At 37.4% G+C, this 19,687-nt stretch overlaps 2 protein-coding genes across 2 annotated transcripts in view; one reads left to right on the forward strand and one right to left on the reverse strand.

The window, feature by feature from the left end:
* LOC132152622 (uncharacterized) overlaps nt 1-19,687 on the reverse strand; it is a 254,545-nt gene that overhangs the window by 23,224 nt on the left and 211,634 nt on the right. The gene's annotated exons all lie outside the window — the stretch shown is intronic.
* Nucleotides 11,696-16,478, forward strand: LOC132152358 (cytohesin-interacting protein-like). Its single transcript, XM_059561124.1, has 9 exons — nt 11,696-12,134; nt 12,225-12,453; nt 12,729-12,778; nt 12,866-12,920; nt 13,326-13,428; nt 14,141-14,234; nt 14,925-14,991; nt 15,230-15,296; nt 15,731-16,478. Exons 2-9 carry the CDS (start codon nt 12,277-12,279, stop codon nt 16,147-16,149), a joined length of 1,032 nt encoding a protein of 343 aa, XP_059417107.1. The 5' UTR covers nt 11,696-12,134; nt 12,225-12,276; the 3' UTR covers nt 16,150-16,478.

Here is a 19,687-nt window from a genome sequence, read left to right on the forward strand (position 1 = left end):
CCTGTATACATATTTAACATTATGTAGCAGATACATTATTGTGCAAATAATACATTTCTTTCGTTAAAGGAAAAATAAAGTGATAAAATGGCTGGATGTGTATATATATTCTTCAAACATATCAGTAGTAACTAGGGCTGGGATAAACGATTATTGTTTAAACGATTAATCTAGCGATTATTTTTTCGATGCATCGATTAATCTAACGATTAATTTTTTCAGCCCGATTCGATTTCGATTATCTCCCCATTAATTGACTACTAACAATTTATACATGTTGATTTACATATCTGCATGAAAAAAACATGAATTCCTTAACATTGCAATATATGTTTATTGCTCTTAAAATTACAAAATAAAAGAATGACTAAGAATGCATTACTTTGCACTTGTATAGAGATAGCATTCAATAAAACCATGAAGCCTTGAAAACACATAGCTTACTGAAACAAGCTTACTGAACACATAGGGCCTGGCTTGCTGAAAAAAGTTCTTCTTTCAGATGAAAATAGCAACAACTTGATGTCTAGCATTCAATAAAAAAGTTCACCCAAAATACTTGTTTAGAGCAATTGAAAGAATACAGTAAAAAATGTAAACTTGAGGGCTTTAAGCTAATACAGAGAGTGCTTTTCCAAAAAATAAAAAATAAAAATAAACAGTGGGAGCCAGCAGCCTGTCATGGAGAAAAAAAATCTCCGAATGCTCCACGTGAAACTTTGGTGTTCCGCCCTTTTTCTATCGTGTCTAATGATTTTGGTTAATATGCACTAGGGAGGGAGAGAGAGAGAGAGAGAGCGCAAGACAGCGCTGGTGTAGTTTGAAGACTGTGAGTGCGCGAGCGCGCGTGAAACTTGGGTTTCGCCCTTTTTCTATCGTGTTTAATGATTTTGATTAATATGCACGAGGGAGAGAGAGAGCAAGAAGCGCTCGTGTTGTATGAAGACTGTGAGTGCGCGTGCACAGCCGGGGCTCTCTCTCGTACGCGCCCTGTCAGGCGCAGCACAGTCATTCTATTCTAAATCACTAACCGATCAAATAAGGCTTTGACAGCCGCCAAAAAAAAATATCAATGCAGAAAAACCCCTGGATTGGTTATATAACGTTGGACAGAATGTTGATCCGGCCATTGCGTATATTCAGCGCACATAAGGTAAACGTTTTGCAAACGTTTTTTAGAAAAATAAAAACAGGTTAACGAATCGATGCACATATTTTGTATCGCCTTTTTTTTTTGCGTCGACGTTATCGATGACCTCGACGCGTTGTCCCAGCCCTAGTAGTAACACATAAGAATAATGTTGTTGTTTTTCCTTTTACAAATCGACAAACAAATATTCCCTCAAAACATCAGGCACATCCACATTATACTCTATAGAACTGCAAAATCAGTGTAATAGATGGATGTAACATGATATAATGTATTACAGAAACTGAGAAATATATATATACAATATCTGCTCAAAAGCACAATCCACATATACATTATAAACCCAAATTACAAAAATTAGATCACGTTATACTGGTTAAATTGAAGAACTGAACATACCTGGAAACATATGGGACAATTTGATCAATATTTTTCGTTGCGCCAACCTCTTCCCACATCACACACTGTGCACAAATCAACAGTTAATTCACTCCACGTGCGTCCGATAAAGCTCACACAAAATTCAAAATACACAATATGCATGTGTACAATCAATTCAATATAACATTGTGCTCAATGATCAATGAACTTTAATTGAATGAACTCCTCTTACATACCAACATTAAGTAGGAAGAGCGAGAGAAAATAAGTGCGTCTTTCCTCGCCAGCGTCCATCCGCAAACTGAGGATGATGTAACTCACGCACTCCAAATGCATAGCGCGCAACATTGATAAATGTCCCACACAACAAACACCCCAACCAATAGTTCCCAACCACAAAGAAAAATAGTTTTGGGAAGTTCATCATACAAACCCAAGACACAATCAATACTTTTCTCTCCCCAACTTGCTACAATTGCACATTTAAGGTCCAAGGCAATGAAATGCAGTTAGCATCTAACCAGAAGTGCATTAAGCAGTAAGTACAGGATATACAGTGTCTACAATATGTTACACATTTACAATAAATATACAGATAAGGCAGTACTATGGACATAATTTTCAGATTTTTAAAATACTATCAGCATGATATACAGATAGGTGTACTATGAACATACTATACAGATGGATTATGTAATAAATGTATGTACACTTTAAGTAGAAACTGTCAGAGGGCAGAATTCAGTAAGGAGAAAAAGCTGTAGGGAAAAAGCTGTTCCTGACTCTTTTGGTCCTTCTCCAGAGGCTCCTGAAGCGCCTGCCGGAGGGCAGGAGGTTAAACAGTCTATGGTCAAGGTGAGAGGAGTCTTTAAAAAATGCTTCGAGCTTGACGTAGACAGCGTTTTCTCTGGATGTCCTCATTAGTCGGAAGGGTTGTCCTTGTGATGCTTTGGGCGGTATTTACCACACTCTGCAGTGCCTTGCAGTCAGCAGCTGAGCAGTTCCCATACCAGAATGTAATACAACTGGTCAGGATTTTCTCGATCGCACACCGGTAGACCGGTTCACCAGGATGGCTGAAGACAGGATCTTCTTCAGTGTCCTAAGGAAGAACAGGTGCTGGTGAGCCTTCTTGACCAGGCTGGAGGTGTTTGTGGTCCAGGACAGGTCCTCCGAGATGGTGGTTCCCATGAACTTGAAGCATTACACACGTTCAGCAACCATCCCGTTAATAAGGATAGGGTCATGCGTGCTTCCTTTCTTCTTCCTAAAGTCCACATTGAGCTCCTTTGTGTTACTGGTGTTGAGGAGCAGGTTGTTGTCAGCACACCATGCGGCCAGGTGCTGAACCTCCTTCCCGTAGGCAGTCTCATCATTGTCTCTGATGAGGCCATCTGCAGATGGTGTCATCTGCAAACTTGATGATGGAGTTGGATGCTTGCACAGGCTTGCAGTTGTGGGTGTAGAGGGAGTAGAAGAATTACCTACTTAAATTACTTCAGACTTATGTTCCCTCTAGAAGCTTCAAGAATAGGCTAATATATTCGGATATTGTTTGTTTTCTCTTTTTATTTACATTTACATTTACATTTATTCACTTAGCTGACGCTTTTATCCAAAGCGACTTACAATTGCCACATATGTCAGAGGTCACACACCTCTGGAGCAACTAGGGGTTAAGTGTCTTGCTCAGGAACACATTGGTGTCTCACAGTGGATTCGAACCCGGGTCTCTCACACCAAAGACATGTGTCTTATCCACTGCGCTAGCACCACCCCATTTATTTATTATACAATTAACAAAAGCAATAATAATAATAATAATAATAATAATAATAAAAATATTGCTTTATTATTTTCTTATTATATCTTTTTTTTTTGTATGATTTAAAAAAAAAAAACTTGTCAGTGAGACTTGTCATAAGCACTTGCATATCATTGCTCTTTTGTTGATTTTGATTGCTTCCTAATTTGTAAGTGGCTTTGGATAAAAGCGTCTGCTAAATAAATAAATGTAAATGTAATGTTAATTGAGGTGGAGAACACCAAGCATGTAAACCTTCTTTCAAAGGTATTTCAAGTTTGCTCTTTTTTCGGGGATTGTATTGCTTCAGAAAGCTTCTAGCCACTGGAGATTACCTTTTACATTACTTTTATGTGCTTTTGGGAGCATGAAATGTTTGGACCCCACTGACTTTCACTATATGGACAAGAACACCTGAAAGTGTCTTAAAATATATTCTTGTGTTCTGCAAAAAAGAGTAAAATGAATAAATGAATGAATGAATGAATGAATGAATAAATAAATAAATAAATAAAATAATAATAAAATAATAATAATAATAAAAATAAATACAAGTTTGGAATGGCATGTGTGTTAAACTGTCATAAAAAACAAACAAAAAAAACTAAACAAAAAAAACAAGCAACATTACTGATACTACAAAGTCACATTATCACCTTTTTATGAAAATAACCTACAGGGTTGTTTTACTTGACTCTTTAGATCAAGCTGGGATTGGAGGAATTAATTTCCCTCTAATTTCTTATGTGTGCTCTGACCCAAAGTTACCTTTAGCTGTTAACCCTAAAGCATCCTACACTGATGACTAAACTAGGTAGTTCTGCCTCAATAATCTGCAGAAATGACAGTTTCAGTCTAACCGTTAAACAGTTATGTGTGCATTTTTGGTGCATGTGTTTAAGACTCTTGGCTGATTTTAGTGTGCACTGGAAAATACGTTACATATCTGTGGTTTGGTCCAACATTTCCTTGAATCAATAGGCCTCTTCAGACGATTTAGACATATCTGAAGATCTGATGAGGGTTCTTGAGATGAGAGTGCAAAATTATGTGGGTATAAGTGTAGACCTTTACCACTGAAATCAGTTTAAAAATGTAGTCCCAACACAACCCTCAAAAATCTAGAATATTACAACTCTTTGGAACTATTCAGGTTTAAAAAAGTTTTAAAATGTGTTTGACAGTGGTTCCTTTGGTGATCCATTGCTTTGGTGAGCCACAGCTTCCATGTTAATGCTAATACTAACTATTTAAGATTATAACTATGTAATAGCGAAGCTTCAAGGCATGTGATGTAATCATTGTCAACTAAGCAATTTTTATTTTAGCATGTTTTGTAAAAAAATGTATATATAATTTAGTGATAATTGACTGATTCGACTACCAATCTCACAGTCGAATATTCGTGCGCTGTTATGATTATGCCATTCTGACTATATGCGAGCACTCAAATGTCTGATTTCACATAGAACTTGCGGTTTTCAAACAAACAATTCAGTTAGATTTGGTGAACTGGTTCAAGAAGATCCGGTTACATCGAGTGATTCGTTCGAACCGGATATCATTACTCTGCAGTGAACGCACTCACAACAGTCCCGGAAGAGAAGACAATACTGAAAAAAGTCGTAATTTTTGCTATTTTTGGACCAAAATGTATTTTTTGATGCTTCAAAAAATTCTAACTGACCCTCTGATGTCACATGGACTACTTTGATGATGCTTTTCTTACCTTTCTGGACATGGACAGTATACCGTGCAGACAGTTTCAATGGAGGGACTGAGAGCTCTCGGACTAAATCTAAAATATCTTAAACTGTGTTCCGAAGTTGAACAGAGGTCTCACGGGTTTGGAACGACATGAGGGTGAGTTATTAATGACATAATTTAGATTTTTGGGTGAACTATCCCTTTAAGCGTTATCCCGACAGCTGCTCTTCTCGCCAAGCCACACGTTGTGGCCAATAGACCGTGCAAAGCCCGAGCTCTCCTCGCTCGACACCACGATCGTCCCACTCAAGAACAGGCTCTCCTCGAGCCCTGGATCGCATCAGCAGCAGGCTTTCAACCAGCCTGGGCCGCACCCCAGTTTTCACCGCAGCAAGTCTGCTTGCATGTAAAATAATATTTAACATGCAAGCAGAGAGATGTCATGACAAACATTTAGTGATCATTTGAACACGACTGAATCAATTCAATGCGCACATTTTCATTACATTGACTCTTTAAGCAAGTCTTAATGTATAGTGAACTTCACTAAACAAATGTGCGTGTGCCGCGAAAACCAGCAAAATATAAAGATTTAAATATGTAGGCCAAATAGAAAATGTATCCATATCTAAGTTGATTATTAGCCTGCTCTCGAGAGAAAACTAGTTTTTGAGAGACTGAGACGCGTAACGAGGCTGTTAGATTGGTGAGCGCGCTGTGCTTAATCCATTAATTTGTATCATATCGTAGCCTAAGGTTTAAAGCATTGCCTTTTAAATATATACAATAGAACGTGTATGATATATTATCATAGGTAATATTATTCTTGCCAAGCTCTGATTTCTGAGAGATGCACGGAGAGACAACAGCAATGCTGTGTTTGATTTGCACTCTTTTCACTCATAAAGTTACATTGATTCACTTCACACTCGTGACTTTAGAGGTATAATATTGCGCTGATCCCCTGGTTCACCTGTTATCTAGCAAACTCTGGACTGTGCCATCTTCAGCTGAGTATTCAGGCAGAGTTATTACTTGTCTCTAATTCATTTTTGAAGCCATTATCCATGCCATTCGGAATAAGGAATTTGGCCTCAGGCACAACCCTATTATTTACATATTTTAATTTTACACGCAACATAGATAAGGTAATCCTAAAATTCACGTCGTATTTGCAAACTCTTTGTACGCATTATGGTTAATGCATGCTCGAGTAGTCGATTGTTTCCGATTGTTTCAACTAGTGGTTAAAGTAGGGGTGTGCCGGTACTAGTATCGGTACCAAATGGTTCCTGGGCAAATTCCAAATGGAAGTGATCATCCCTATCCCCTTGGACTGGGGACTTTGGAGTGAATAGGGCATGTGTTGCCATTAAGTAGTCGTTAGGAATGCACTTTGCAAAAGGAGCGACATCATTTCCTCATTATCTTCAGCTGGCATGTTCCTGTGACAGCGCAGCATGTGTCTGTCAGCAGATGTCGCTGTTTTACTGTTATAAATGTTTTTTTTTTAAAATTGTTGTTAGCATAACCGTTGCAAATAAACATACATTTTATATTTAAATAAGTTTTAAAAATATGCTATATAATATATAAAAACGAATATATATATATAAAACTTTTTGAAACATAAATGTATATTGTTTTTATGTCGATGTTCATCAGTGAATCTGCTGTCACGGGAACATCCCAGCTGAAGATAATGAGGAAATTATAGTGCTCCTTTTGCAAAGTGCATTCCTAACGACTACTTAATGGCATGCACATGCCCTACTCACTCCAAAGTCCCCACTTCAAGGGGATAAGGATGATCACTTCCAAATTTATTTGCCGGGTACCGTTCGGTACCAATACTAGTACCGGCGCATCCCTAGGTTGAAGTAGTCAATCACTCGACTACTCGACTAGTCTATGCAAGCCCTATCAAGGTCACAAACGCCCCGACAATAGTTTCTACATGTCACTAACCTAGTCCTCGTTTTGCTAAACATTTAATTCAAATGTACACCATCTTTAATATTGGACAATTCTTTACAACAGGCATGCTACAGCAATCATAAGTCCTTGAACGTGACTTCAAATGTTGCAACTTTTTATTACATTTCAGCTATTCATTGAAATAATCTGTTCAGATTTCCCCTATAGGTGGCAAAAAAATAAAAAATAAAAAAATAAAAATGCTGATCATGAACCCTTTTGAAGCACCGCCTTCTCGGTTTCTCATTAGCCCACTGTAGTGGTTAATCTGAAAATTCCGGGATAAGAAACTCTTAATCAATCCATCAGCTCCATATAATTTGCAGTTTAAAAGCATAATCATCTCAATGGCTCTTGATGAATTCTCTCTCCCAACCGTAGAACAATGATCATGCAATCAATATGGAGAGAGAGGAGAAAATAAATAAATAAATAAATCCAAGGTATCCTGACAGGACAGGAAATTATATTTCGTCGTACGCTTTACCCCCTGGAGTCGATTAACGGACATAATTTAGAAAGAAAAATTCTAGGCTACAAGCTCCAGTTCTCAAAAGTCCCGGGAACCAATGTTCTGTATGTGTTTTATTGCCTTATTCAAGTGATTTAACATTTTTAGTTTTTCACTAACCACGCATAATATTTTTTTTCTCAAAAATACAATCATGTACATACATGCATTTCACATATTATTATAGCCCAGTTTGTGCTGAATACAGTGCGATTAGACTTTACCCATTTAGATATTTATAAGAAACTGAAAAAAGCACACGTCAGGGCATGACAAACTTTTCCAGGCCCCAAAAATACCCTTAGACTCCAGAGGGTTAACTTCGAATGCAAGCCGATCAGAGATTTTCTGACGTTATCAGAAGCAGTTTATTGGATTTGCTAAACCACTACGTAAGTAATCCTCATAGCATAGCATAGGTACAGTGACTATTGAATTCTCGTCAGATTGCCTCTTGGTCGAGCAAACCTTGCCTTTTCTGACAAACTACCGGCGCAGTTACCCATCTGATGCCGTCAAGTCACCGTCAAGTCAAGTTTATTTATATAGTCCTTTAAACAAAATATATTGCGTCTAAGAAACTGAACAACATTCATTAGGAAAATGACAGTTAAAGGCAGTTCATCATTGAATTCAGTGATGTCATCTCTGTTTAGTTTAAATAGTGTCTGTGCATTTATTTGCAATCAAGTCAACGATATCGCTGTAGATGAAGTGACCCCAACTAAGCAATCCAGAGGCGACAGTGGCAAGGAACCGAAACTTGCCGTGAGTATTTAAATCCCATCAGATGGCGCAAGAGCTGTCCCTAGTTGTCCTGGTCTCCACTGTCTTACTGGATCCGGGTGACTGCAGTGACCCTCTGATCTGGATACAGACTGGATCTGGTGGCTATGGTGACGTCGGAAATAAGAGAGAAACAGACTAATATTAGCATAGATGCCAATCTTCTAATGATGTAGCAAGTACATCTGGTATTATGGGAAGTGTTCCCGGTTCCAGTTTACCTAATTAATGCAGCCTAAAAATCCTTTGGGATTTGGATATTAGAAGCATATTAGTGTGTTATGTGTAAGCAAGGTTAAAGAAATGGGTCTTTAATCTAGATTTAAACTGCAAGTCAAGTCAACTCAAGTCACCTTTATTTATATAGCGCTTTAAACAAAATACATTGCGTCAAAGCAACTGAATAACATTCATTAGCAAAACAGTGTGCAAGTTGCAGACAATTTTGATTGGGGGGGCAATGGGGGGTCCTGGTCATTTCAAGCGGGGTCTCATGAAAACCAACAAAAAATACAGTGGACACGGCTAATAACTACATATTACTGCTACTAAACAACCAAAAACAACAAAGCATATCAACTACTTTGTTTTTAATTAATTAATCAATTGCAGTTTGCAAACAATATGCTCAAACTTTAAAGGGTTGGCGCTTTAAATGGTTCGCATCACCAATATGCATTAATCCACAAATGACTTAAGCGGTTAGCTTTTTTAAAGTGGCTGACACTCCCTCCGAGCAGGGCCATGCAGAGACCTTTGGAGGGGCAGGTGCTCAAAGTATAAAAGGGGCAAATGGAACAAGGCTTTAAATGGCCCTATTCAAAATATCAATACAGCAATATATTGTGATGCATTCCTTGCTGATTCACGTATAGATATGGATGATTAGGTATTGATACAGCAGCAAATGCTTTGATGCAGTTTTGAAAAAGAAACAATAGAGAAGACAATTTTAAGTTTAAAATAATAATAGCTCTGGGATTAGAAACTGAAATGTCTTAAATTGTCCCAACCTGATGGCTTTTTCTTCTCTGTTCTACAGAATAATTAAGAACAGCAGTTAATAGTAAAAACTATAGAAAACACTTATGCCTCTACATTTTCCTCTTTCTCACCAGCCTCTGTCTCCTGGCTTGCTGTTACCTGCTCTCTTTCTGTCAATTGTGCCTCTACATTTCCCTCTTTTTCATCCTCTTTCTCCATCTCCTCATTTGATCTATTACTTTCCACTCTCTGTCCATCTAGGAACAAGGCTCAATTTACTATTTCAGCATTAATCTATTATTTTAACCATCACTACTAATCTTGCACCTAATCAATTCAAGTCCACCTTAAATATTGATACAAAACATAAAAAAACTGATACACTGGAATATAGTGATTAATATTATTATTACTGTTGTAGTTGTCTAAAATTGAACACCTTTGCAATGTAAACAAATGACAGGCTACATTTGTTATTCATATCCTTCACACTGCACTTTGATGTCAGGTATATTATGCATTTTTTATTGACATTGATATTTTTACATTTATTTCCAGAGAGATATTATTGAGCTTACAGGCTAAAGTGGTCTTGCTGTTGTAAACTGTTGCTATTGTAGAAAAAAAGATTTGCGTCACATTTAAAATATATTTTAATTCAGTTCTGAATTGTTTTTATTTTTATAATGATAATTCAGAGAATGAGAAAATCTGAATAAGCCTTACCAGTGTTGTGATAATTTTTTTAAGGCACTCTATGTGTTAAAAAATAAATAAGTACTGTAATATAATAATAGTTAAGTCAAATAACATAAAAAAGACCAGACAGTTTCACAGATGCCTGTGAAACTTTTCTCCCTCAAACAGCACGCTAGTGTTACTTCACTGCACTACAGGCTACACACAGCAATATAAACAACATATCTGCATGTTCTCACATCACATCATTCTTGTAAAATAATAATAAGTAAATAAACATCAAAATCAATTCACAGAGAATGAAACACCACTTACCAGCTGCCACTGTGTTGAAAATATCCTTTAGCAATTAAAAAATGCGCGTGCGGCGTGAGGAATCGTCCTGGTCGGATGAGGTCGTCGTCGTCGGGTGAAAGGTCATCATGTTGGTCATTTTATTTACGGCTAAATTATTATTAATAAATTGTACTAATATTATGATTGGGCGTGGGCAGGCATTCACAAAAGGGAATGTTATTACAAAAAAAAATTCGAGGAAATTTTGCTTTGACAAAAGGGCACTTAAGGGGCAAAGGAGCAGGTGCTCAAGTGAACCAGTTCTTTTGGACAGTTCGATCAAATAAAACCAGTTGAAAAAAAAAAAATGGCTCACTGGTTCTTTTGCGCTCGATGTAATGTCATTGGCGATGACTGCCCTTCATTCAAGCCTTTGGTTTACCCGCGCTTATAACATTAGCACAGAATCAGTTCAGAATCAATCATCAAAAGAACCAGTTCGGTTCAGACGAGCTGTGAGTCAGTCTGCTTCACACTGAATCACGCATGCGCAGTATTATCAGCTCCTCAGTTCTCGAATCGGACGCGTCCGACAGAAACGGTTCTCGTTCAGTGTACGAATAAATGTCGAAATAATTATTATTTATTATTGTTCTGCGTAGTTTGAAGATAATTTTTTATTTATTTATCCCGGATATATATATATATATATATATATTTCAGGAAGAGGGTGGGGGGTCAAATGGGGGTTCAAGGCGTTTTTTTGCAGGGTCTTGAGACCCCCCAGGACCCCACCTGGCTCCGCCGGTGAGTGTGTGTCTGCCTCCCGAACAATGTTAGGTAGGTTACTTCAGAGTTTAGGCACCAAATAGGAAAAGGATCTGCCGCACGCAGTTGATTTTGTTATTCTAGGTTTTATCAAATTGCCTGAGTTTTAAGAATGCAGCCGACGTGGAGGATTATAATGTAACAAGAACTAATTCAAATACTGAGGTGCTAAACCATACAGGGCTTTATAAGTAATAAGCAATATTTTAAAATCTATACGATATTCTATTAAAATCTAGTCTTTCACCCACAACATGTATTTGGTTCAATATGAATTAAGTACGTGTTGGGAACTACTTGTATACTTCATAGATGCAATGCAAAATAAAAACTTATCCTGTACAATTATGTAAAATTGCCCTGCACGATTAGAATAATATTGGTACCGAGACACAGTTGACACAGATTTACCTAGTGTCACCAGATAAACCCACCACTTTAGTCAGATGAGGCACTAAAACCCCACCCCTCACCACAAACACTCCAATGTTTCGGCTTTGTCTATGCCTAGTGGCTGACAACCCTCTGTTTCTGATACTGTATGGAATATTTATTTTTTTATGCTCAAGAACCACTCATATTGCATTCTAGATTCAAATTGGATGTACATCTGATGATATACAAAAGAAATTCAGGGCCAAAACCTCAGCGAATCAGGTGGTTTGATCTGTTGAGGATCTAATCTCATCTGTCTCTCACTACTGCAGCTTGCAGAAAGGTCCTCTGTGTGGACCACAATGCAAAAGTGATTGTCCACAGAGAGAGAGAGAGAGAGAGAGAGAGAGAGAGAGAGAGAGAGAGAGAATGAAAGCTGTGCAGCACTGTGGAGACAGGTAAGAGATGAGAGAGATTTGATACTACTGTGGTTTTCCATGCATGTTTGTTTCTCAGGCTACTGCAAAATTCTCAAAGGAGCTAAAGGCTGAGGAAGGAAACAACCACAAGCAGATGCACCATTTCTGTCCACAGCACACAAGACAAAGATAAAAAAGTTAAAGACTAAAGAGAAAAAAAAGGAACCATTTAAAATGGTTAAAATACACCCACACACTGATTCTTGATGTCTTTAGTTCCTGACACTCACGTGACACGGGTATATCCGCTGTGTATGCTACAGACAGGTCACACTGAAGCCTGCAGCTGCATGCAGTGTGGTTCAATGAATAAGGAGGCATGATGACATCCAATAAAAACTTTAAAGCACCTTTAAAACAGCAGAGCAGCCTGGACAGCTACATAATTGACAACTCTCAAAAGAAGAAAAACATACTGTGGCGACGACGCTCTTTCAGCAGTGCCAAAAATTCGACCATCGAAGAGATCAAAAATGGGACATTATCACGCAGTAAGGTGGGACAATCAAGATACATCAGAATCTTATTATATATGTTTCTATGGCAACATGAATGCTGATAGTTTATAATTAAATAACTTTACAACTGTAGGTCAAACATTTCTTTTGTCAAAATATTATAAAAGAATGTTAATGTATTTCAGTTAATATTTTAAAAAGTTGTTCAGACATTAAAAACATGTATTCCTGCAGGTTTCTTGCAGTTTTTCAAAATTCAGATGGTTTCTCATTAGTATTTTATTGATTTAATCTGAGAATTACTCTTTTGCAGCTGCACAGAACACACTCAACATCTTTAGTGGATTATACTGATCCTCAGAGGTAAGACTGATTTACTGATTAAATTCTTTGCACATTTCTGATATCTCTCATGCAAATAATCATCACACATTTCTCCTGTTTGCGCAGAACAATGGTAATATTGGAGAAACAAGACAATGAAGCCTTTGGATTTGAAGTTCAGGCATGTTATTATAATTAATGTTTCTCACTGTATAGAAATCACTTTTTTTTCTCTCTCTCTCTCTCTCTCTCTCTCTCTCTCTCTCTCTCACATAGGTGCATTTTCACAATAATAAGTTAACTTTGGTAATTCATTATTACATCATTCATCAATATCTGTGGACTTGATCCATAACATAATACTTTTTCCGCCTTTGCATTATGAATGATATATTGTTTTGTCTTTCAATATGTAGCAAATATTATTTTGTTAGATGCTATAAATTATACTCCCTTTGATATTTTTTGTCTAAATTCAGAAATATTTTAATAATGGCTTTATTGTCCAGATACATTTGGGGTACATTGTAGATTGTACAACCAAAACCAATAGAAATTAATTTGGGTTGTATGTTTCTCTGTGCAGACATATGGTCTTAAGGTGAAAAACAGCAGTATGGTGGAGATGTGTACATTTGTTTGCAGTGTGCAAGATGGCAGTGCAGCTGAAACTGCAGGTTTGACTGCTGGTGAGCAGGTTTCCACTTCCTCTTCTTAGAGTGTTACTCACCCCACCCATTTCACCTGACCCTGTTTACACGGCACTTTCCCACCAGCCCACATGCCATCTACATTTTAACACAGCTGATGCATTGCTCTCTTTGGTCGTTATGGACTGTTGTGCTTTCTCACATATATAAATTTTTTTCAATATACAGCACCATAATCTATCTGACAATTTAAATTCAATGCATCTTTATTTTTATATTACCAATATATTATATTACAATTTTATGAATTTATAATATATATATATGTGTGTGTGTGTGTGTGTGTGTGTGTGTGTGTGTCTTAATTGGCCATTCACTTTTGGACCCTCAGAATTAAGCAGTCCTTAAAATGACTCTCTTTTAAGACTTTATTGTTGTGATTGGTTATTACACATTATTTCCATATTACTTTGAGTCGTTAGTATAACCAAAATGAATTAGTTAAATAATGAGAGGTTTTCCAAATTCTGTCTGCCACTGATGGCCGCATGAATATTTTCACCTCTTAACAAGCATTAAGAAGGTTAAATAAAAAAATGAACAAGTATGTGTTTGTTTGAGTTTATGTGTGCGCGGTGTGTGTTGTGATTAGCAGCTCTGAGTACAGAGTGTTAGTCATTTATATATATATTTATTTAATTATTTTTAATCTCTCTCTCTCTCTCTCTCTCTCTCTCTCTCTCTTTGATAGGAGACATCATATTGTCAGTAAATGGTGTCAGTATTGAGGGATCTACCCACCAGCACATTATTGAGTTGATTCAAGAATCTAATAACATGCTGAAGTGAGTAAAAGTATATATATATATATATATATATATATATATATATATATATATATATATATATATATATATATTTGTGCTGTGGTCACAAATGATTCCTCAAATAATGCAGCTTGATGTGAAAAGATGTGTGCTAATAAGTGATCAGATTAATGAAAGATAAAAAAGATGGAAAACAAAACTCTTAGGGAGACCTGGCGCCAGCTGCACAAATTCCTAACATTTGTGAGTATAGTTAGAATCTACTTTGACAGGATAAACTGAAATTCATGACATTTCAACACATATATATTATGCAAATACACACTTTGCAGAGAGTTTGCAACCTACTAACTACAGCAAATGTAAGTCAAATGTGATGTAACCAAAATTAGTTACAAACTAGTTTGTTGTTACTAACTCTCCACTGTGGACATCTTCATTCAAATTAAGTAAGAACTTACAAATGGCTGGTGTAACCCTGATCCATATCTAAGGACAAAAATATCACTAACCCTTTTGACATGCCAAAGTGGCTTTGCCAAAGACACTTCTGTGCAATCAACTACCAACCACCCTGAACACACTAGCCACCAGTAATAAAAAAATAAAATAAAAATAAACAATTAGTTGTGTGGGTCTGATGTAAAAAAAAAAAAAAAATCATATATTTATTAGAATTTTTCTCTCTTCTTGTTCTTCTATGTGAAGGTTAGAGACGGTCAGTGGGAATGTTGTGAAGAGAATTGAATTAGAGAAAAAGATGCGCTATCTTAAGGTGTGTATTTTTGGATGATTGTGTGTGTTTACACATGTACACAAAGCTGAAATTTTACTCAGAAAGACTGAGAAGTTTCAGGAAGTATGTATTGTGTGTAATATATATATATATATGTATATATGTTTCTATGAGGGCTAAAGTGTCTAAATGAATGCTGATCAACAGACAGTACACACATTCATCAGAACATGACTCATAGATGCTGATCTTGTTCCTGTGTTTTCCCTCGTCACAGCAAACCCTTCGTGAGAAATGGGTGGAACTGCAATCTCTCACACTTCAGGAAAAGCGTCTTACTCGAGGTGAGAAAAAAAAAGAAAGAAAAAAAGAAGTTATATACAACTGTTCAGACAGAGGCCACTGTCTGACAGAAGAGATAAATCTGCCTGAGTGAGTTCCAGTTGAGTTTGCAACATGGATTTGAATCAAATGAATTTAGAAAATTTTAAAATTACAAAAATAATGCACAAATGGTGAATGTTAAAAGGTTTACATCCCGTTGGTTCTTTTTATGAGGTAGCTTCTTCAGTGATTAAGTATGGTTTGTGATAGTTGTACATGAGTTCCTGCTTTGTTTTTGAAGCTGTTTAGCAAACGCTGTTTAAGCAAAGTTGTTAAGAAACCCTCATCATTTCCAACTGTGCCCTTTGTCTGATATACTCTGATGCTGAAGAGGATGATATTTTACCTGATGTTGAATAACTCTACATTACAGGGGTCTCTCTCTGTGTTCCAGGTAATTTGAATGAGAGTGCTCAGAGTCTGTCTGTCGACTCTCTGATGTCTCTCTCATCTCCAACTGGCCGCTCTGGGCAGCGTTTTTCCAGTGACAGCAGTTGCCGCAGCATAATGACAGATGATAGTGAGGATGGAGCCTTCATGTCATCAGTATTTGATGACTCAAGTCCGTTCAGCCCAACTGAGCCAAACGGAGGCTTCTTCCAGCTGGAAGGGGGGGCCTTGCAACCCCTGACAAGAACACGCAGCATTAGCCTGGCCAGCAGTAACGGTTCACTCTCCCCAAGCTGGGAAAATTCATCTTCTTCCATCTTTGGGACGCTGCCAAGGAGAGGCAGGAAAGGTAGTGTCCGCAAGCACCTTCTAAAGTTCATACCTGGACTGAATCACTCTGTAGAGGAAGAAGAGGGCAACTAAAACATAATTTCTACCACCATTGACTGCTGATCTGATGAATCCTTTGACATTGAGCAGTAGGAGATTCAACCAGTTAAAGAAAACATCAAAACGTTATAGAAAAAATGCTATAAAAGAACTGATGGGCATTCATGACTTACCTGCTTTAAGTGTTGAAGAAATGAGGGGAGGAATCTCACATGAGCATTACGGACTGCATGGACGCAACCTTTGTGTTATTTTCTGTGTTTTTTTTTTTTGTTTTTTTTTCAAAAGGGACCAAAGCATTACGACTTCCCTAAGATTCAGCACTGAAATAAACAACTGGCATTAACCAAACTGAAAAGCAACTGCATTGAAATATATTTTTTAGAATTGCGTACACTGCTTCCACTGCTTTAATTGAGTGGTTTAGATTTAAGTCCCACAAGCTCATGAATGTGTCCTAGATACTCAAGATCTCGAAGTCTCACATCTGATATCTATAGATCGCATATCTATAGATCTCGTATCCACTGTAGCATACAAAAGACATAGGGGTGCTAGGAAGCTCTATCTCAACACAGGCTTGTTGTTTCATAATGTTAATTAATCATGCACCTTGCTACAGTCCAAAGTCTTAAACTTAACACAATGCAAGTGTTAGTTACTTTTTTAGTCTTTCTTCTAAAGCCAATTTTCTCATTTAGACTACTGTCTTGGTGAAGCAAGAATCTGAAAAGAATGTAGCTACCTGAATAATAACATATCTGGTATAATTAGAGTAATACTACAGTATACTTCAGTAGTAGGGTCTAATAATGTAAGAATTAGGCTGATAATACACAGGGCAACTTTTTGAGCAATTTAGACGGGCAGCTTTTTTTTTAGCAATGTTGCTTGGGTACTTTCACATTGAGAATTGATAACACATGTCTGTCTGGATACTTTAGGTTTGTCGTGGGCCCTGTGTCTCATCTGGTTGCCCGTTGACGGCAACATAGGTCAAAGTTCCTTGGAAACATTGCTCAAAAAGTTGGCCCATGTATCATCAGCCTTCAGCCTTAAGTTTCAGGTCCAACAACATTTTCTGCTTGTAAAAATCCATCAGCCTGTACGCAAAATGGAGACCTTGAAAATACACACAGAATTGAATAATGCACAAAATTATTTAGCTGCACATAAAGGTCCCATGATTAAAATTATTTATAGTATAGAGTATTTAAGACAATTTATAAAATATATCTCTTATAGAGTATATTTTTATTTTTACTGTGTTAGAAGTCATGTAATCCTGATCCCAGGTTAGTTTAGATCAAAACTTTAAATCCTTGACGGCATGAAAATCGGCTGCTCCGTAGTGAATGTGTGACATGAACATTAAGTGTTGAATTGAAAAGACTCGAAATGTCGAGTGACAGAGCTCCAAACCACAGCAGGTATAGAAATTCATAACAGGATGTGGTCTGATAGAGGTGCTACCATACCACCTTCTTTTCTTTCTTTCTTAAGTGATCCCTTTAACAGACAGTTTTATTTAATCTAATTTGAAATATATTAATATTATAATATTACAAATAAAGAATTAATATATTTAAACTCAGTTTAAATATATGAATAATTATAAATTATATTAAATACATGATGAATGTGATAACCAATTTTTGGCATGTAATTCTTTCTTTTTTCTTCTTTTGTATTTTATATTCATTTTTTTTACTTTAATGATCACATTTAGAGGGGGATATTCTTGTCACAAAATAAAAATAATAATAATAATAATAATAAAAGAAAAGGAAAAAAGAAAATAATGATCTCTTGCTGTTGCTGCTAGTCACCTGCATACAACACAGGAAATATGTACTTGAAACAGAAAGACTCTCCTTCAAATATAGTTCCCTTTTCTCTACTTTGTTTCATTTGACCATTTTGATTGGATTTCAGCATTATATTGTCCTCATTTAGTTAGTTGGCAAGGTTTTTTTTTTTTTTTTTTTTTTTTTTAATTATAATCAACACTGATTATATGCATTTTCACAGTTCTCTTATGTTTTATGATCTTTTTTATGTTATATAATATTTAATAGTTTGGTATTCTATTTTGACTTTGTAGCTGGACTCAAACATTATTATTTTTATTATTTATCTTTATTTCTTTGTGTCTCAGTCCACAATACATTCAGAATGGTCATTTAGGAACCCAATAAAATAAGTTCTTTCAAAATTGTGCAACCCCATTTAACGTTATATTGAATATAATTATTAGCTTTTCATCAGTTCACAATACTCCTGCAGTTCCTTCACGGACCCGTTTAAGTCAAATCAAGTCAAGCTTTATAAAGTACAATAATGATGCTTTACAATGTCAAACATTAAAATATTTTGTCAATAATGCAAGAAAAAAATTACAAAGAAACCATGATCTACTAAATAAGCACTGTTTACTCAGAGTAAACATGTACCAGATAAGATAATAAATAAATAATATATTGATTTGACAGTTTCCAGACTCAGGTCACAACAGAATCAGTCATCAAAACATCAAAACAGTTAACACAGTGATTTCAAACACTTTGTAACTGTCCTAAACAAATTTTTATTACATGCAACGAGCTGTCCGTAAGTAAGTCTGTAGAGAGTCTTGTCTAGTTGTTTGATCCTGTTTCAGTCATAGTCTAGTTTGTAAAGTGTTAGTCTAGTTTTGTCATCTTTCGTCTGTCTAGCCCTTGTTTTGCGCCCTCGTGGGTTTTGTTTTCTGTTTTGTCTCCAATAAATCCTTGTGAGAGCATTCTGTCTGCATTTGAGTTCATCCTCCACTCCTCCACATGACAGAATGAACCGACCCCGCAAGAACTCAGCAGACGGGATGCTCTCCAATCGTCAGCGACAAGCGGATTCTCTTCGGCACTGCTGGTTGTCATCCCCTACTGACAGGAGGGGGGTCACCCTCCCATATTTGTCCGAGGGTGAGTGGATCCTGCAAAATTATGCCCGGCTATGGGAGAGTTTCTCCCAAGAGGAGTCGCAGGTTTCCCCCTCGAGGTCCCCACATTCACCCAGGCTGTCAGTGATCCCTGAGGGTCATGTCCTGGCTGTGGTTACCCAGGGGAATCAGGCTGGCTCCACTTCCACCCCTGAGGCTTCAGTCGTCCCCGAAATTCTCCGTGGCAAGCGAGGGAGACTGATTTCGTGGGATTCTTCATCCGAGTCATCCTCGACTGAGTCACCGCTGCCTGAGACTGCATCCCCAACTCAGGTCACAGATCCCGCTGAGCCTCTCCGGTTGGTCACAAGTCCGGCTATGACTACCTCACCGCGACCAAAGAGTAAGAGGAGGAGAAAGGGAGCCTCTCGCCCTTCATCTCTGCCAGTCCCAGAGCCCGCTACTGCAAGCGCTGTCCTGAGCGCTGTCCCAGAGCCCGCTACTGCGAGCGCTGTCCCAGAGCCCGCTACTGCGAGCGCTGTCCCAGAGCCCGCTACTGCGAGCGCGGTTCCCGAGCCCGCTACTGCGAGCGCGGTTCCCGAGCCCGCTACTGCAAGCGCGGTTCCCGAGCCCGCAGTTGTGAGCGCTGAGGAGAGA

This window comes from Carassius carassius, chromosome 11 (genome assembly GCF_963082965.1).
Source record: "Carassius carassius chromosome 11, fCarCar2.1, whole genome shotgun sequence".
Taxonomy (NCBI): Eukaryota; Metazoa; Chordata; class Actinopteri; order Cypriniformes; family Cyprinidae; genus Carassius; species Carassius carassius.